A 19,646-nucleotide genomic window follows, 5' to 3' on the forward strand; every position below is an offset into this window, starting at 1 on the left:
ATTATTTAGAATTTAAGCTGTCTTTTATTAAAAAATCTTTCCGAAAGAACAAAGCCAAAGTAAATATTTTTCGTTGGACAGGACTATGCAAAGGTCGAGCGGGAACGAAAGAGTTGGAAACGAACTTACATACATATATACATACATATGTATGTATATACCTTAAGTAATCAGCTGCTGAAGGTACCAGCGGTGTATTATCTACTGAAATCGACTGGTTTAAAACATAAATTTACGTGAGTTTTTCACATTTTGCCGCATTGATTAGGCTAATTCAACTATGGCGTATACAAATTTCAATTAAGGGGTTAGGTGGGTTTGAAAATTAAAAAAAAAATGTTTTTTTTTTATCTTATTAAATAGTCCAATATGTTTAGAATATTCTCCTAAAATTTCAAATCGATCCGAGTAAAATTCTAGGAGATATATCCTTCGGAAGTTCCGCCCATTAGGCCACGTCAGCGCAGCGTCAAAACTTTAAACGTATTTATGTATCTCAAAACTCTATTTTTTAAATCGGTGGACACGATTTAGTTATAAACCGATTTGGCTCACGAAATATTTTTGGTTTTTTTGATTTTAGATAATCCAATTATGAGTTATGATGTCCACGGTAAGATCACTTTTTGTTGAGACGTCACGGGAGATGAGTTGTCAACGGCTCAGTTTTCAGAATTTTTACATGAAAATTTTTACAAAATAGTCTTTAAATATGTACCTTCGATATGCTGAATTGTTTGAATGAAATATATGATTGCATATATTTAAAAAAAAAATGATGAAAATACGTTTATTTTTAGCCTCTGAAACCCACCTAACCCCTTAAAACATAGTACAACTGACGCCCTGTGTTTCACCAAGGAACTTTGAAAACATATACCTATATGTACATATATACAATTGACAACCTTGTAGTACACCTGTTGATCGATAGGACTCTTAGCAACAAATTACTTCTTGCACAAGCTAGAGCATCCTACACCAACGTATTCTAACCTTCTCACAGGTATTTGGTAAAACTGAGGGTGATAGAACGGGTGCGGTTATTTTTATATAGACTCACGAGGTTTTCTACCTCAGTTCTAGTGGACATTGTGGCAAAAATATACTACTTTGACAATTAATGCTCCTAACGTTTTTACTCGGTGAATCACCACATTCTAAGCAGTTACCACATTATTTTCCACATAACCGACGTAGTTATCATTCGATGATTGGGTGAACCATTCCACACTTTGGAGAAGAGCAAGAAGAACTTGTCCTCAGTAAGTTTGATCTACATATTGTATATAACTTTAGTTTGTGATGTTCATATGTTCATCTAACTTATTAAAGAATGGAGCTACGCCCAACTTTAAAAAGGTTTAAACTTCAAATGACCATACACATCTCAATGTCTAGTACCGAATTTTTTTATCCTGGCTTGAAGCTCGTTATGTTTCTCGACATCTCGTTTAACGGAATGTTTTGGGCTTGGCAATATATACATATGTATATAATATACCAAGTTTCCTCAATGTATATTCAGTTAACGCTTGCACGGACAGACTGACGGTCAATTAATCATCCAGAATTCTCGTAATCCTGATCATTTATAAAGAACCCTTAGGTGCATATATGTACATACATAGATAATTAAGTAATTACCAGGAAATTGAAAGGTATGTACAACAATTACACATGATATTGAAGAATTATTCAACACCGAAAGAACCACTGATTGAAAACCTAACAATTGCTTTTCTTCTAGTCCTGCTATATAAGAGGATGGGATTAAACTTTCGCTATTTTATAGTATAATCATCGGGCACAACGAGAATTCCCGACACGATAAACATCTCCAAGCATTAAGTATGTGAAAGAGCACGTCAAGGCGAGATACAAGCGTTTATATGGTGGTGGCGTCATTGCGGGAAAGCTGCCGAATTCGGTTGAACTCCAAGCTAAATCGTAAAGCAATTAAGAAAATGTATAGAAGGCGCCAAATGTGTTCGCAAATTAGTATAATTGAAACAAAATGATTGATAGTTGTGATTTTAAATTACATATATGTATTTATCTGAAAGTATTGTATTACATCTTCATTTTAGACACATAATTAAATAAGTATAGGCGAACTCGAACACATCTAGACTGAGAAGGTTAAAGGCGCCACTTCGAAGTCCTCAGTGATGGTGTGATCGAGTAGTGTTGTTCTGGTTGCGGCAATTGGTGTCCTTGTGATTGTTGTTGCTGTATTTCTGTCTGATTCGGTTGCTGCAACAAATGAGGTTGTTGTGGCTGGTTTTGAATAGTTTTAAGTTTTGGCAATGGCGACTTTCGGTTACTCTTACAAACTTTAATCTCCTCATAAATTTCCAGTGTCCTTGGAAACATCTCAACATTGAGAGTTTCTTGGACGTCCGCCGTACCACTTTCCAGGTTAATCACCTCCGTGACTTTGCCGTAAGGCGAAGTTGTTGTCGACGTATCACTCTTGCTGGTTGATGAGGACGGTGACATTGGTTCTGGCGATGGTGTCATCTCACCAGAAACGAAGAACTTATCCAAATTTGCTTGTGTGGCAACAAGGGTAATGTTATTTTGTATCGGTTTATTGGCAACCGTCTGGTTCTCACTAACTTTAAGTGAGTCCATAGTAAGATCGTTTAGTCTACATTTACGTCTTAACCGTAACTTTTTGACTGGTTCATAGTTGAATTGCCAAGGCTCACTGACGGCACCATCGGAAGGTCTTTGCAGTTGCACGAATACCTTTACGGGCTCTTCAATATCGGTGTTGTGATATTGTGGAGTTCTCAATGTAATTCCGGTTTGTTTATGCACATGCATGGAGGGATCGAATTCGCCATAAGCTTGCCAAGCCACAGCACCATTTTTCTCCACGAAAAAACGCACCGCTATGTCTTCCTTCGTCACCTTCTCGCAGAGAAACATGATTGTCTTGTTGCCCAGCACCGTTCCCGAACTGCACATCTCACGAATAATGAGGTCTGACTTCGACTTCTTGTCGTAGATGGGATCGGGTCTACTCCATCCATAAAATTGTTGAACTGATTCATATAGTTATTTGAATTAATTTTTCTTCTTACTTTATTTACTTACGTTCAGAGAACAAAATTGTGTAGAATTTATTTTCTTAAAAACACAGCTTCTTAACACGCCTAACTTTCTCTACGTTATACTTGACTTTATTTAACAACTTGTGAGTGTGCTCTTTACCATATACTCGTACATATGGTATATGCGAACGGTGAGGACGGTTTACCGTTGTTTGGCGCGATTCGCGGAAGGATGCCATATTGGCTCAAGGTATCAGACATCAATGTCAAAAAACAATGTTGTTCTACCTTAATATGTATCCATGGGATATAGACAATTGTGGTGTAATATATTGATAAGGTTAACAGGCAGATAATCTGTGGTTCAAGCTCATGAAGGAGGAGTGTTCCATTGTTGCTTTGAAAACATACAAACTTTTCTGCGTTTCGTTGTAACCGTAAGCTCTTCATTTATTAATTGTTAACCACTGAGTATGAATCTAAGAATAATAAATCGGTTTATTCTTTAAAAGGTTATATACAGTTAGAAAGCCGAAAGAACGTCTTTTCCAGAATTTTTTCTAAGAAAACTTTTAAATTTATTTATCGAAAAATTTCTACTCTTTAACTGTATTGTAAGACTTAGTATTAGTAAAAATATTTATTTGGAAAAGAACTACAGCTGATCTCCGAGAGCTCCTCCCAAAAAAGACGTTTTGCACTGACCACTATATCTCTGAACTGGATTCTCTGAAATTAAAGAATCGAACAGATTTTGTTAAAGTAATGCTAAATCTAGTAATTAATTGAAGGAATAAGCAAAATATAATTTAAAAAAATAGCGATTTTTCGAACTAAAAATCGATTTTTCACCAAAATTTCAGTCTTAAATTGTTTATAAAAAATATTTATCGGAGAGAAAAAATCTTCCATTAATTACTAAAAATATCTATATAAGAAGCTCATTGCAAAATTTGTGACTAATCGGTTAGCCGTTTTCCAGTAAACACCATTTTGAGAAAACGCTTTAGAAATTTGGCCTCGTACTTCCAAGCACTCCGAAAGGAATTTTCAAATTTGCGTGTAACTTCCGAAGTATTCACCGGAATGATATGAAATTGCATTCTTAAATATAAGCACATTCAGAAAATATAATACAAAAAGCGATGTTCTGAAAATTCTAACAGTAACCCTCAATTAAAACCAATATTTTTTGACATACGTCTTCACTATTCTTTCAATTTTTGATTTTCTCTACCATTTGTTATTGTACGTGGAATATTTTCAGGCAGAGAACTTTTTTTCAAATTTCAAACACGGAGAAGGACGGAATTACTGTTGCAGTGAAGGACCGTCGCAAATATTTTAAATTTTAAAACAATTGATTAAGTCCCAAAAATCCAATTTTTTAAGCTCTCGCATTTGCTAATAACATTTATTTTAAATATTGTACGAGGGCTGAAACTTAATATTTTGAGTTATTACACTGTTCTCGCAAAGCAACGATTATAATCGAAAACTTAGTAAAATTAAAAAAAATCATGCAGCCAAGTTATCAACCTTGAAGATTATTAGCATAGACACACACCTTCAGAAGACACAGGTTTTAAAGCTTTTGAGTCAGCCTGTGGGTGAATATACTCGAAATTTCTTTGCATTTAAAAATGGTTGCATACTTTTCGACTGCCTTATAAGAAAAAAGCGATTTTCCAGATTTTTTTCTGAGAAAACTTTTCAATTTATTATTCCAAAAACTTGTACACATAAGTATTAGTAGTCGGAAAAGTCTTTTCGTATATTGTCAATAGATGTCATTGTAGTCGCATATCTCCATTGCTACCAATCACATTGTGCCATACCATACAGTGTTGGAAAGGTAAGATTTTTAGCTTCATTTAACAAAAAAAATTCGGAGCAGCTGTTCAAAATGAGTGAAAATAATGAAGAAACTCGCTATACGAGGGCTGTCCGATAAATAACCGACCTAACCATGATGCACGCGACTTTTTCAAAATTTTTTTTTTTTTATTTTTCTACATAGTCTCCTTGTAACTCCACACACTTCTCCCAGCGATGCTCCCATCTCTGCAACCCTTCCAAATACACACAAAAGAGATTGCCTCCTCATTTGACGAAAATCTCTGGCCGCCGAGCGCAGTTTTAAGTTGAGGAAACAAAAAAAAGTCGCTCGGTGCTAGATCCGGTGAATAAGGTGGATGGTCAAGCAGTTCGAACCGCAATTCGTGGATTTTCGCCATGGCGACTGTTGAGGTGTGAGATGGTGCGTTGTCTTGGTAGAACAAGACTTTCTTTTTTTGCAAATGTCGCCGATTTTTCGAAACTTCTTCCATTAGCTTGTCCAATAATGATGCGTAGTATGCTCCTGTTATAGTTTTTCCTTTTTCAACATAGTCGATAAAAATAATTCCATGGCTGTCCCAAAAAACACTCGCCATCACTTTCCCAGCCGAATACACAGCTTTAGGTATTTTGGGGCTGGTTCCCCCTTTTCAATCCACTGTTTAGATTGGATCATAGTTCCATCGGATTCATATTCGCCGTGGCCAACGCGCAAAGGACCATAAATCTTCCGCAGAACTTTTCTCTCGAAAATTCGCAACGTTGACTCATCAGCTGTTGTCTTTGTTCGTCGAGAGAGGTCTTTACTCAGTCCGAAGTAGCACACATTGGCACGACTTATTCTGCGTTGGATTTCGATCCTTACATTGTTGTTGCTGTTAACGCAGGTTCCATGGTAGACGAAATTATTTACTACTTCAAAGTTATGACCGTCAGCAGTAACGTGAGAGCCAAGTCGCGAGTGCGTTTGTTTGATGTCAGGAGATATTTCGTCTTGTCCTCGTTCACTACCAGACCCACTTATTTTGCTCCTTTATCCACTCTGGAGAAAGTAGAATTAACGGCGCGGTTGATATGATCATCGGCGTCCGACTCTTATAGAAGATTGTACCTTCTCTGTTTAGTTCTGCAGCTCGAATTATTTTCTCCAATAGTAGATTGAAGAAGTCACACCAGGGGGAGTCGCCTTGTCTGATACCTCGTTTGATATGGAACGGCTCGGAGAGGTCCCTCTCGATCCTGACGGAGCTTTTGATGTTGCTTAACTCCAGTTTACACAGCCGTATTAGTTTTGCGGGGATACCAAATTCAGACATCACGGCATAAAGACAGCTTCTTTTCTTGCTGTCAAAAGCAGTTTTAAAATCCTCTTTTCACGGGTCTTTCTCCAAGATTTGGTGCATGGTAAATATCTGGTCAGTTGTAGATTTTCCAGACCTAAAGCCACACTTATAAGGTCCAATCAGTTTATTGATGGTGGGATTGAATCTTTCACACAGTACGCTCGATAGAACCTTATATGCGATGTTGAGGAGGCTTATCCCAACGTATTTGACCCAGATTGTTGGGTTTCCCTTTTTGTGGATTAGGCAAAGCACACTTTAATTCCTATCGTCGGGCATGCTTTCTTCCGACTATATTCTACAAAGAAGCTGATGCAACCCAGATATTATACCTCAACATAACTTTTGGCTTATTTTTCACTATCAACTAACTAAAACTAGCAAAATATTTTAAATATCATTTTAAATAATAAAATATATTTGAAAAGAGTATTGCTATTTCAAGTAAATCAAATTTGGTTAGTAGATATAAGTTATTTCTGACGTCACGTTGATGAATAACAAGTTTACTAAAGAGAGAGAGAGAGAAAAGAATTACTAATATGTACTTATGTATATACAATAAGTATGTATGTACGTTAATTGCTTCATTCGATTTGGCACACGCGCATTTATTTTTCATAGACGTTAAGGTCAGCTTTGTTACATGCATTACTTACTTACATATATAATATTTATAGTATATAATATTGCTAGCTTATAAATATCGGGTGATTTAATACGTCTAAAGTTTTTTCTCGATAAACCAGTCGTTTGAGTAACACCACCTTAAGACGCGTTCAGCGAAGATTAGAAAAAGCTCACGCAATCAGTATGCCTTAAAATACTCACTCCTTTAAAAAATCCTCCCCTCCCACATTTATCAATGTTGTAAAATAATGCTCAAGTTCTCAAATTTTATTTCGAGTTATGTTCATATCTCTATTTAAGACAATGAGTGTTTTGTTATTAATTCGAAGATCTATGGAGACACCCCTTACTTCCGGAAATATTCTAGCATGCACACAGGTTTAATTAGTAGAAATTATATCAATCCGTAAATAACTAACTTTCATTTTATGACACGCAAATATTTATTATATATATACCCGCCAACTTGGTGCATCCGCATTGAGTTGCAATAGTTGAGCATCGAGATTTGCCAAGATTAGACGCTTCCGCAAAGTAGGAAGCTTTGTGAATTCGTGCTTAAACCCAGAACTAGAAATGTTCGAAATAGATGCAAGCATAGGTGCAACATACGACGCCGATTCTAAGGAATGGCTGGGTCCGAAATTCGTTGACTTTTACGATCACAACGCATCTGTGGGACGCATACTCTTCGAGCAAATGCGTCGTTGCCCACACAGCATCTGTCAAGTGAGTGTTTAGAAGTTTAAAAAGGCGGCTTTGTTAAAAATTTGTTAAACCCTTGTAAACCCCGAAAGATATCCGACTCTGAGCAGACAAGTTTGACCTACGAAGAAGCTTTGATGCAGGCCATTCGTGTTGCTGAACATTTTCGCAAGCTGGGATTGACGCAACGTGACATTGTTGGTGTAGTTGCGCGAAATACCACCCACTTGATGGCTGTAGCCCTGGCATGTTTCTTCAATGGCATCGCACTGCACGCGGTTAATCCCAATCTAGAGGAAAGTAAGTGTCGAAACGGAAGTTTATGGAATGTTATATACTCGTATGTACAATATATGCATATATTTTTTAGAGTCTGTGAAAAGTCTTTTCGAAACCACAAAGCCAAAGTATATATTTTTCGATGGACAGGACTATGCGAAAGTCGAGCGGGCAACAAATGATTTGGAGACGAACTTATACACCTTAAGTAATCATTTGTCGAAGGTACCGTCTGTGAAGGATCTACTGAAACCGACAGGTTCGGAACATACATTTACGTGAGTAACTCGTATCCTTCAGCCAATCTCACACTTTGTATTACAAGAAATGATCTATCGACTTCGGCTGCTTAATACTCTTAGCATGGTTTAATAAGAGCTAGAACCTTTCCGCGGACAAAGTATAAACAGTAACTGTAACTGTGTAGTGACTATTTAAATCTTTAGCTATAGTTCAGTTTAATGTGGTGTGGGCTGTATCCAGAGGTCTACTCGGTTATTGGTTCAGAACTCTCTTTAGAGTACGAGCTGAAGCAGATAAATTTAGCTTTCTCACTAAAAATTCGAAGACGGGAGCTTTTACGGATGTGTACTTTTACGGAGGAGTGGGAGTGCTGTAATGGACCGATCCTTGTAATGACAGAAACGAAAAGTTGATGACGCTAATTATCTCTTTCAAACGTAGAAATGATACAAGAAAAATTTCCTTAAAGACTCCATTGCTTACTCGATACTTTCAAGTTGCCTTTCAACTTAAAAAAATGGGCTTTAAGCTTGTCCTGTTTTTCTATCTATAAAAATTACTCATGTTACAAACGGAGTATTCAACTCCCAAAGGACCAAACCACACACCACTGAAAACATAATAATTGTGTTACTTCTAGACCTGCTATTTTGGAGGATGGACCAAATCAAACTTTGGCTATTTTGTGCTCATCCGGTACTACAGGAGTTCCCAAAGCGGTAACCATCTCCAATCATAAGCGGTTTTTCGATATGTTTCAGTGAGCTATATTAACCATTCTTCAAATTTCCAGTTTATTTCCAATATTAGTCAAAGTTTCTTTTAGCTTTTTGAACTCAGAAGACGTATTCTTCGTTTTAAGCACATTGGACTGGCTTACTGGTTTAATAATGCTCATCGCAAGTATTGGCTTCGGCGCTAAGCGTATTATTACCGAACGACCATTCGATGCGGGATATTTTTTAAAACTAATACCAGAATACAAGATCACATTTACTATTATTGCCCCACCGTTATTAGCTGTATTACTTAATCACCAATCGATTACCGTTGAAAAGTTAGACAGCCTACGATACCTTTTGTATGGCGGTGGTAATTGCTCCACACATATACAGCAGGGGTTCCAAAAGTATTTGAGCCACGCACGAATGATCTTCGCTTATGGCTTAACCGAGTTCGAAGCTGTATTGACGATGAATTGTAAGCTGTTGGAGAAACCGCAAGCTGTGGGGCGTCTACAACCAGGCTATAAAGCCAAAATTATAGATGAAAGTGGTAAACGCCTGAGCGCTGGAGAGGTTGGGGAAATATGCTGTCAACACAGTCGCCAATGGTTGGGCTATCACAACAATAATGTGGCGACAGAGGCGATATATAAAACGGACGGTTGGTTCCATACCGGCGATCTGGGCTTTTTCGATACGGATGGATATTTGCATGTGATTGATCGTAAGAAGAATATTCTGAAGTATTTTGGTATGCAGTACTGTACAAAAGAAATCGAAGAGGTGATTGTTCAAATGCCACATGTGACAGAGGTGTGTGTATTTGGGATATCAAGGGACGATGTGGGCGATGCCGCGGCGGCCGCTGTCGTTAAAATACCAGGTAGCTCTTTAAATGCGCCAGATGTGATCAGGCATGTGAAGGAGCACTTCGAGGCGACATACAAGCATTTACATGGCGGTGCCGTCATTGTGGAAGAGCTGCCGAAGTTGGGAAACTCCAAGCTAAATCGTAAAGCAATTAAGGAAATGTTCCTTTCATCCCAGACAAGGAACTCGAACACAGTATTTTAATTTCACCATTATGGCTCCACTTTTAATTAATAAAACTAGTATTTATATGTATTTATTGGCATTAATTTGATATTATTATTTGTGTATTATATTTTAAACATAAGAAAGTCATAAAGATGAACATCCGATTTTGAAGATCTAGACTCATCAGGTTAAAGGTTCGAAGTCCTCAGTGATGGTGTGATCGAGTAGTGTGTCATCGCAGATCTGCACCAATTGATCACTGTCCAAATTTAGCAACTGGCTTATGGAGGAAGCCTCTCCACGCGTGTCAGAATTACTGTTATTCTTTGCATCGACCTCGCCCACCAACTGTTTATCGTTACTATTCGTGGCGACATTAGATTGTTGTTGGAATTGTGATCGAGATGAATCGTCTTGTTGGGGTGGTTGCTGTTGTTGAGGCGGTATAAATTGATGTTGTTGTTGAGCCGGTACAAATTTATTTTTTTGTTGAGCCGATACAAACTGATGTTGTTGTTGAAACGGCGGAGACGGCTGCAGCGGCTGTTGCTGTGAACTGCTTTGAACGGAATTATTCTGGCCATTCTGTGACATGGTGCTTGCGGTGGCATTAAGAAATTGTTGCAAGTTGAATGGATTATTGCCCAGCGCTGTAACAGCTAAAGCCAAAATGCTGGTGAGTTTCTTTTCCCTGTTCGTGTCACCAAGAAATAGTTGTTGCGGTTGCTGCATCAAACGCCATTGTTGTTGTTGCTGCAGCTGCGTTTGCTGATACGGCATCTGTAGTGCCTGAGGATGGAGCAGTTGTTGTGGCTGCTGCTGTTGCTCCGGTAGAATTGGTTGTTGCAGTTGTAGCGTTGGTGGATATTGTTGTACTTGCAACTGCGCCGGTATATATTTATGTTGTTGCAATTGTAATTGTAGTTTTTGTTTTTGATGTGGCAATTGCCCTTGTGATTGCTGTTGCTTTATTTTAGACCGATTCGGCTGCTGCAACAGCTCATCCAAATGAGGATGGATTGAGGATGAGGATTGTTGCTGGTCTTGAATATTTTGAAGTTTTGGAAATTGCGACTGCTTTTGGTTAGCCGCATAAACTTTACCCTCCTCATGACTTTCCAGTGTCGTTGGAAATATCTCAACATTGAGAGTTTCTTGGACATCCGCCGTACCGCTTTCCAAGTTAATCACCTCCACGACCTGGCCGTAAGGCGAAGCTGTTGTCGACGTATCACTCTTGCTGGTTGATGAGGACGGTGACATTGGTTCTGGCGATGGTGTCATCTCACCAGAAACGAAGAACTTATCCAAATTTGCTTGTGTGGCAACAAGGGTAATGTTATTTTGTACCGTCTGGTTCTCACTAACTTTAAGTGAGTCCATAGTAAGATCGTTTAGTCTACATTTACGTCTTAACCGTAACTTTTTGACTGGTTCATAGTTGAATTGCCAAGGCTCACTGACGGCACCATCGGAAGGTCTTTGCAGTTGCACGAATACCTGTACGGTCTCTTCAATATCGGTGTTGTGATATTGTGGAGTTCTCAATGTAATTGCGGTTTGTTTGTGCACATGCATGGAGGGATCAAATTCGCCATAAGCTTGCCAAACCACAGCACCATTTTTCTCTTCAAAAAAACGCACCGCTATGTCTTCCTTCGTCACCTTTTCGCAGAGCAACATGATTGTCTTGTTGCCCAGCACCGTTCCCGAACTGCACATCTCACGAATAACGAGGTCTGACTTCGACTTCTTGTCGTAGATGGGATCGGTGACAACGGGCTTCAGTGGCACCCTGAAATGTCCATTTTCGCCTTGGATAAAAACTTGGAAACACAAGCGCACCGCATTTATATTTATACTACCCGGTTGCTCTGCGTGTGAAAAGCCTGTTTTGAATGGATCAACGCGTATTTCTTGACGCGTCTTCAGTGAGCCTTCAATGTCTTTTTTTTTAACACACTGTATACCCAGGTTACAGAGCTCGGCACGCATAGTAACCTCGTTTACACTAAACGTGTACACACCATGTTTGCAACCCTCCTTACCCACCAAAGTATGAGGATGTGGTCTGTATGGCGGATCCGCGGAGACACAAGAAACGACACACACCGAGCGACCTTTGTAGCCAACAATTTCGATTGTAGGATATGTTCGCAATGCCGACGTCGAACTTACACCTGGTATAGAACCGGCCGAACGCCCTTCGCACTCATAGCGGAATCTCACAGCTTTACTTGCCGGTTGCTCCACAATTTTGACATAAGCGTTGGCATATTTTCGGTTTGGCTCAGTTAGCTGTTTTTTAATCGCCACTGGCGCTTGTCTTTGTATCGGTTTTAGTATTCGCTCTGGGTTTTGCATCTGGTTTGGTTTTTGTTGCGTGTGGTCAGCACAAGCAGGAGCTTGCCTTGTGTCCTGTCGTTCCATCATCGACATGTTCGGACCTACTCCATCCATAAAATCGTTGAACTGATTAATATAGTTATTTGGATTCATTTTTCTTCTTACTTCACTTTACTTTACTGCTTGTGAACAACATTTAATAGAATTGTAATAATTTTTCTAAAACAGCTTCTGAATACGTGTGACTTTTTCTACGTTAGACTCGATTCTGTTTAACAACTTGTGTCTGCGCTCTTTTTATGTACGTAGGGTTAGGTAGGATTCGTGGAAGGATACGATTTTAAAACCTCCTTAAGGTCATTGTCTTTTGTTCTACCTTAATCTGTGTCCTTGGAAGATAAGCTGTCATATAATATATTAATGAGGTTAGCAGGTAGATAATTCGTGATTCAAGCACCTGGAGGAGGGGTGTGCCATTGTCGCTTTGAAAGCATGCAAACTGTCCTGCGTTTCGTTGTAAACCCTTCACTCTTGGTTTCTAAATTGTAATCCACTGAGTGTGGATCTAAGTATAATAAGTCAGTTTATTCTCTAATTTATTCCATTTTAAATTGCTCAATTAATACTTAATTATCCACAAATATCAAAATAATTTTTGTTATTGAATGATTCAGGTTAGAGTGCTGTATATTTCAGATCTTTTATATATAAACATACAAACTCACCAAAAAATTAAGTTAACGAAAAATGAAAGATTTACTAGTCATTTAATATTTAATTAAGTTCGATTTGCTCTTGAAATATACATACATATGTATGTATATTATTCACATTTCTTTAGTTCTTCACTGTTCTGTCAATTTTTAATTTTTTTTCGATCATAGGCCATTGTAGAAAGATTATCTTCAGGTAGAGAACTTGTTTTAAGTTGCAATCACGGAAAAAGCTGGAATCACTGCTGTAATGAAGGATCTTCGAAAATCGTTTGTACCTCAAACGTTTTTTAATTTTCCACTTCAAAGAATTTACAGTGTGTCCTTGAAATTTGTAAGCAGTGGTTGAAGTAATTTTTTTGTTTCAATTCCCAAAAATATAATTTTTAAGCTAGGCGCACTCTTAGGGGACACATGCAGGGGTTATATACAGCCGAATAAAAGCGAATTTTCCAAATTTTTTCTGAGAAAACTTTTTAATTTATTGACCCAATCTTTATTTTAGTATTTGGAGCTGCTTTTTAAGACTTAGTACTAGTAAACATTATTTTTTTGGAAAGAAACTACAGCTGATCTCCGGGAGCTCTTCTCAAAAAACTCTCTCTGACTCTTTCAACTGGATCCACTGAAATTAAAAAACCAAACAGATTTCGTTAAATTAATGTTAAATCTAGTAATTAAATGGAGGAAAAACGAAATAAAATTTTTGACAAAGTGGCGGTTTCGAAAAAATCGATTTTTGACCAAAATTTGAGCTTAAATTGCTTATAAAAAAAATGATTGGTTTAAAAAAAATGTATAATAATTACTGAAAAACATATTTAGAAGCTCTATTAAAATTTGAGACTAATCAGTGGAATGATGTTGGTCACCGACTTTGGAAACACCATTTTGAGAAAAACGTCTGGCCTTGTGCTTCCAAGCACTTTGAAACGACTTTTAAAATTTGCGTGTAACTTCGAAAATATTCACCGGAATTAAATGAAAATTTTTGTGTCTTTTCTTAAATATATGTATGTAATTACATTAAGAAAATAATATTAAAAAAATCGATTTTGTGAGAATTCTAACTGTATATAATCTCCTAAAATAGCGCTTATGCATTATCAGAATTACACCTTGTTTTGTGAAATTTTACATTTTATTATAAATATTGGGTGAGTTCTGAACTTTAATATTTTTAGTTATGACATTGTGCTTGTAAAGCAACGATTCGTAGCCTTTACTAAAATTAAAAACTAAAAAAATCCTCCAGCCAAGTAGCCAACCTTGAAGATTATTAGCATAGACACGCACCTTGAAAATATATGGTTTTAAGCTTATGAGTCAATCTGTGTTGGAAATACTGGAAAATTTCTTTACATTTTTAAAGTGTTGCATAGTTTTGGGTTCCTTCCAAGATACCTGTGAATGATAGAACGATAAATTGCGAAACTATCGGTCGTGACGTCATTACTTATCACTAAGCATTGATGTAGAGAATGTTAATGAATATATGAACGAGCCTCTGTTATAGTGCTAATAAACAGATTTTTAATTTAGTTGACAAAAAATGTTTTCTATTGTATGCAATTGTAAACATATACATACATACATATTTCTTTGACCAAACGGATTTTCGGCTGTCAACGCTTTTTACTCGCCACTTTTTTCTTTACTTTTTGACGGTAGTAATCTTATCAAAAAGAGCGTTTGTGGCTGACAAGTGCCAAAGAAGACCCTGCAGAAAATTTGGACCGATTTATTCAGTTGTTATATTAACCGAAAATACCTCAAAGGCTTGAAGGAAAGAACAAATTAATCTTTTAACGAAGTAAGACCTCGAACATTAAAAGCTGTTTCACTATCAGTGGAAATGTCATGGAAATATACGTACTATATATACAATATATATTATTTTTACACAAATTTTTGAAGAGTTTGAAAGAATTAGAGCAATTTTTATTTTTTTTATGTATATAAGTAAGAAATGCTAGCTCAGAGATGAGACAATAAAGCGAGTATGTGACGAGACAATAGAGTAAGTGGATTTTAGTGCCGGTGGTATCCAAAAGACTAGGTGCCTTGTCAGAAAGCCCCTCTATCTACTTATATCAGTGTTATAATTTTCGACAGGGTCACAGCGCTAACGCATACAGCAAACCACAAATGCATTAATTCCTTATCAACTTCAAGTATTATCACCAAGCCAAAGCGAAAAAATGCCATTTCGACCATTCAGTTAAGTAAGCCGTTAGCCACTTGACGGTAAAATTAGTCGCTACGCAAACGGTTTGCGGCTGTTGATATTTTTTTTTTTTTTAATTAGCCACACGGATTATGGATCACATCAATACAGAATTCGATAAGTATATGAAAGTTTGGAGCGGTCCGGCGACGCCGAAATTCTTCGATCCGGATTGTTCCATTGGCAAAGTGCTCTTAGCATTTATGCGCAATAATGCCGGAAATATATGTCAGGTAAGTGAGCAACAACAACAAAAATGCAAATCCAAATATTATTATTATTTTTTTTTTTTGTATTATTGAAATCAGCTGTCCGATACCGAGGGCACCGCACTCACTAACGGCGAGGCGATTACCTTTGGTATTCGGCTGGCGCAACACTTCAAGGCAATGGGTCTGAAGCAAGACGATGTTATCGGCATTGCCGGCGGTAATACCACATATCTGCTGCCCTTGGTTTTGGGTTGTTTGCTGAATTGCACGCCCTTCCATGCGCTAAGTCCGCACCAAGACGAGTGTATGTACCGGCGTAGTTGAGCGCCCTTATTTATGTTTATATTTTATGCATTTATTTCAAATTTACTTCTTGACATTTTTGATCCGCAGCTACCATGAAAAATCTATTCTACACTACGCGTCCGCGTTTGATCTTTTGTGATGGCAGCATCTACGAACGCGTGAGCGCTGTCAGCAAAATGTTGAAGGCGAATGTTTATACATTGAAGGAGCATCGTAGTGATCTGCCGAGAATCGAGGATCTACTGGAGCCCACAAAGGGTGAAATGTTCTATGTGTGAGTATTAGTGGGTATATTGCAGTTTCCACGTACTTCCTATGCCATTGTAAGCATCTACATATGTATTAGGGTTTATGGCACGGGTCGAGACCATAAAGCGCGTTCAACGCAGATATTTTGGTCAAACCATGAACAAAGTAGTTCCAGAAACGTTCTGCAGTAAATATATAGCAGACTGTACAGTTAGTCCTCAGCACTTTACAACGCTCAACAAGTAAAATATGGTATCGAAATATTCAGCGAAGTCAGATCCATATCCACCTGATCTTTTCAACGGAGTGGATGTGTTCCTCTGCTGCCTGCTTCGTGTACTGCGTCGAATATTTTCAGAGCTGGAGTGTTTTCGTCCATTCGGCATTTGCTTATCTAGGTCGAAATCAATCTACGTACACTCTGCTTCAGTGCGAACTATGTTCGAAGTGGCGACTTGGAGCATAATCATTACAGTTTTCTTAAATCAAATTACACATTAATTTAATAGTCAAGAAATCTATTTTTATAAAGTATTTAAATATGCTCTACTTTACAGTCCGCAAAACCTAACCATTGGTGGTGATCAAACGGTAGCCATACTCTGCACCTCAGGCACCACTGGACTACCTAAGAATGTGTGCATTTCCAATTCTTGCTGCCTCTTTGATTACGGGTAAGTTTCTATACACAATTACAGTTATAGTCCTGCTCAATTATTCAAAAAACCTTCATTACACGCCCTCAGTTTTGTCTCCAGCAAGGACGTGTTGCTCTCGTTCAGCACCATCGACTGGTCGACGGGTTTATTCAACATGCTCTTCAGTTGCGGCCATGGCGCCACACGCATTATTGTCGATAAACCTTATACACCGGAATACCTTTTGGAACTTATCGACAAATACAAGGTGACTATACTCACTTTGGCGCCACAACACATTGCCACACTGGTTAAGTCACCGCTTCTAACCAAAGAGCGATTAGTTAGTGTGCGCTTCCTCAGCATTGGTGGTGGTAATTGTTATGTACCGACCTTGTTAAAAATGCAGGAATACGTAACTAATGGTTACATATCTTATGGTTATGCGCTCACTGAATGCGGTGGTGTTTCAGCCAATTTGGGCATCACCAAACCCAGTTCCGTGGGCAAACTCGTACCCGGTTTGAGGGTGAAAATACTAGACGATGCGGGACGTAGCTTGGGACACAACGAAGCCGGCGAAATATTGGTGCATAACAATAAGGTGTGGAACGGTTATTATGGCAATCCGAATGAGACGAAACGCATGCAAGACTATCAGGGTTGGTTTCACACCGGCGATCTGGGTTACTTCGACAACGATAACTACCTGTATGTGTTGGATAGAAAGAAGGATATGCTCAAGTTCCATGGCATGCAATATTGCCCACACGAGATCGAGCAAGTCGTGGCAGAGTTACCCGATGTGATAGAAGTATGTGTTTTCGGCTTGTGGAATGAGGTGGATGGCGATGCCGCAGCGGCAGCAGTCGTCAAAGTGCCGGGTAGTAAATTGCTGGAACAAGATATTGTCGAGTATGTGGCCAAGCGCTTGCAGGTGATGCACAAGCAACTGCATTGTGGCGTCTTCTTTCTCGACGAGCTGCCCAAAACGGGTTGTGGTAAGATTTTGCGAAATCAAGCGCGCGATTTGGCGTTGGGTAAAAAGTGGGAAGTACATAAGCATGCCGGCGGCGCAAATATTTAGTATTTAGAGTTAGGTTGGAATCGAAGTATGTATCATAATTGAAACTGTGTTGAAATTATTATTTGTTATTAGCCATAATATTAGCATCTATTCCATAAGCCTACAGTTCAAGTTGTAAATTCATATCAAGGTAGTTAAGCTTATCTCGGTTTTTGTTATCGAACATTTTCGGGGTATGCCCGTAAGTAGTTAAGTGAGTATATAATATAATATCAAATGTATACGTTTATATGTACATATAAATTTACATGTTTATATATAGGGTGATTTTTTAAGAGCTTGATAACTTTAAAAAAAAAAAAAACGCATAAAATTTGCAAAATCTCATCGGTTCTTTGTTTGAAACGTTAGATTGGTTCATGACATTTACTTTTTGAAGATAATTTCATTTAAATGTTAACCGCGGCTGCGTCTTAGGTGGTCCATTCGGAAAGTCCAATTTTGGGCAACTTTTTCGAGCATTTCGGCCGGAATAGCCCGAATTTCTTCGGAAATGTTGTCTTCCAAAGCTGGAATAGTTGCTGGCTTATTTCTGTAGACTTTAGACTTGACGTAGCCCCACAAAAAATAGTCTAAAGGCGATAAATCCATTTCTTGAGATGAATTGTTGTCCGAAGTTTTCCCTCAAAATGGCCATAGAATCGCGAGCTGTGTGGCATGTAGCGCCATCTTGTTGAAACCACATGTCAACCAAGTTCAGTTCTTCCATTTTTGGCAACAAAAAGTTTGTTAGCATCGAACGATAGCGATCGCCATTCACCGTAACGTTGCGTCCAACAGCATCTTTGAAAATGATTCCACCAGCGTACAAACCACACCAAACAGTGCATTTTTCGGGATGCATGGGCAGTTCTTGAACGGCTTCTGGTTGCTCTTCACCCCAAATGCGGCAATTTTGCTTATTTACGTAGCCATTCAACCAGAAATTATGTAGACCATAAATCGGACGTAAAGCGCGAAACACATTTCGAACCGAACACTGATTTTGGTAATAAAATTCAATGATTTGCAAGCGTTGCTCGTTAGTAAGTCTATTCATGATGAAATGTCAAAGCATACTGAGCATCTTTCTCTTTGACACCATGTCTGAAATCCCACGTGATCTGTCAAATACTAATGCATGAAAATCCTAACCTCAAAAAAATCACCCGTTAGTTAGCCAAATATTTACCTGTATATAGCCCATATTTGTATTTCGATTCTGATTCTGATTTTTAGTGAGTTATCGGAGTAAAACTATAAAACCGTTGGCGATCTGAAATTTTTCACACGTTCTCTTCAAGACGCTGTACATATGTATATCGGAACTGTCGCTACCGGAGTACTGTGGGATAAAGCTCCCATAAAAACTAGCCGATCAAAATCCAGTTCTTGTCTAACTCATTGGTAGAAAGCTCCTGACAGTTACCCGTCCACACTACCAAGCCTTGACCCATCCGTCAAGAAGCCCACTGCCCCTTTCCTCTAATGGCTTCTTCCCACCTATAGCTCCCTCGTCGAAGAAGCCGCTAGAGTTCGGTTTGGCGACTCTTTGATTCGTTATGAAGTCAAAGTGTGTGAAAATATCTGAGTGTTCAGATACGATTCTTTTAAGAATCCAGATTTTCTGAGTCTAACAGCCACTTTCGCGGCTATAGAACAATGGGCTTGACTATGGTGTCATAGAGTCAGAGTACCACTTTCGTGAGAGATCCCATCTCTTGCAATGACTCCTCTACAGTATAGAGCAATCGATACCTTTTTTGTTCTCTCTTCGACATTCGGCTTCCATGAAAACTTTTTATCCAGGATTAGCCCTAGATATTTCACTACATTCGCCGGTTGCAGACGGATGTCTCCCATTTGGGGCAGCGGTGCCACCGGGATCTCATATTTTTTATTGAATAAAATAATCAGTTTACTCATCGGTTTTACTCAGTTTGTAACGATGCTGAGAAACCCATGCGTCAACTCGTACACGGTACTCAGAAACTTTCCTTCGACCATAAGTGCTACATCGTCTGC

General features: G+C 38.4%; 4 protein-coding genes across 5 annotated transcripts; 2 read left to right on the forward strand and 2 right to left on the reverse strand.

The window, feature by feature from the left end:
• Window positions 1–2,036: 2,036 nt before the first annotated feature.
• LOC105231688 (transcription factor p65) lies at window positions 2,037–3,517 on the reverse strand. 2 transcript variants are annotated; one of them, XM_019992192.3, is made up of 2 exons: window positions 3,106–3,517; window positions 2,037–3,028 (listed from the first exon to the last, which is right to left on the reverse strand). In XM_019992192.3, the coding sequence occupies exon 2, from the start codon at window positions 2,974–2,976 to the stop codon at window positions 2,143–2,145; it is 834 nt and encodes a 277-aa protein (XP_019847751.2). In that variant the 5' UTR covers window positions 2,977–3,028; window positions 3,106–3,517; the 3' UTR covers window positions 2,037–2,142. The 2 variants fall into 2 exon arrangements, with proteins under 2 accessions (XP_019847751.2, XP_019847750.2); XM_019992191.3 differs by having other exon boundaries at window positions 2,037–3,053.
• A 3,827-nt stretch (window positions 3,518–7,344) lies between these two features.
• On the forward strand, window positions 7,345–9,953 carry LOC125776557 (uncharacterized). The gene is made up of 5 exons (XM_049449278.1): window positions 7,345–7,603; window positions 7,672–7,879; window positions 7,950–8,136; window positions 8,742–8,861; window positions 8,928–9,953. Exons 1-5 carry the CDS (start codon window positions 7,451–7,453, stop codon window positions 9,898–9,900), a joined length of 1,641 nt encoding a protein of 546 aa, XP_049305235.1. The 5' UTR covers window positions 7,345–7,450; the 3' UTR covers window positions 9,901–9,953.
• Window positions 9,954–10,020: 67 nt separating this feature from the next.
• Window positions 10,021–12,522, reverse strand: LOC125776556 (embryonic polarity protein dorsal-like). Its single transcript, XM_049449277.1, has one exon. It carries the CDS (start codon window positions 12,361–12,363, stop codon window positions 10,048–10,050), a length of 2,316 nt encoding a protein of 771 aa, XP_049305234.1. The 5' UTR covers window positions 12,364–12,522; the 3' UTR covers window positions 10,021–10,047.
• Window positions 12,523–15,102: 2,580 nt separating this feature from the next.
• Window positions 15,103–17,901, forward strand: LOC105231592 (luciferin 4-monooxygenase). Its single transcript, XM_029552523.2, has 5 exons — window positions 15,103–15,383; window positions 15,459–15,666; window positions 15,756–15,942; window positions 16,475–16,591; window positions 16,664–17,901. Exons 1-5 carry the CDS (start codon window positions 15,243–15,245, stop codon window positions 17,640–17,642), a joined length of 1,632 nt encoding a protein of 543 aa, XP_029408383.2. The 5' UTR covers window positions 15,103–15,242; the 3' UTR covers window positions 17,643–17,901.
• The last annotated feature ends 1,745 nt before the right edge of the window (window positions 17,902–19,646 follow it).

This window comes from Bactrocera dorsalis, chromosome 2 (assembly GCF_023373825.1).
Source record: "Bactrocera dorsalis isolate Fly_Bdor chromosome 2, ASM2337382v1, whole genome shotgun sequence".
NCBI classification, from domain to species: Eukaryota; Metazoa; Arthropoda; class Insecta; order Diptera; family Tephritidae; genus Bactrocera; species Bactrocera dorsalis.

Coding starts and splice junctions, on each gene's coding strand:
- LOC125776557 (XM_049449278.1), top strand. CDS start 7,451: ATGTTCGAAATAGATGCAAGCATAGGTGCAACATACGACGCCGATTCT. Junction 8,137..8,741: donor GGTTCGGAACATACATTTAC/GTGAGTAACTCG, acceptor TGTTACTTCTAG/ACCTGCTATTTTGGAGGATG. Junction 8,862..8,927: donor CGGTTTTTCGATATGTTTCA/GTGAGCTATATT, acceptor AGTTTCTTTTAG/CTTTTTGAACTCAGAAGACG.
- LOC105231592 (XM_029552523.2), top strand. CDS start 15,243: ATGGATCACATCAATACAGAATTCGATAAGTATATGAAAGTTTGGAGC. Junction 15,384..15,458: donor ATGCCGGAAATATATGTCAG/GTAAGTGAGCAA, acceptor TATTGAAATCAG/CTGTCCGATACCGAGGGCAC. Junction 16,592..16,663: donor TGCTGCCTCTTTGATTACGG/GTAAGTTTCTAT, acceptor ACACGCCCTCAG/TTTTGTCTCCAGCAAGGACG.
- LOC105231688 (XM_019992192.3), bottom strand. CDS start 2,976: ATGTGCAGTTCGGGAACGGTGCTGGGCAACAAGACAATCATGTTTCTC.
- LOC125776556 (XM_049449277.1), bottom strand. CDS start 12,363: ATGAATCCAAATAACTATATTAATCAGTTCAACGATTTTATGGATGGA.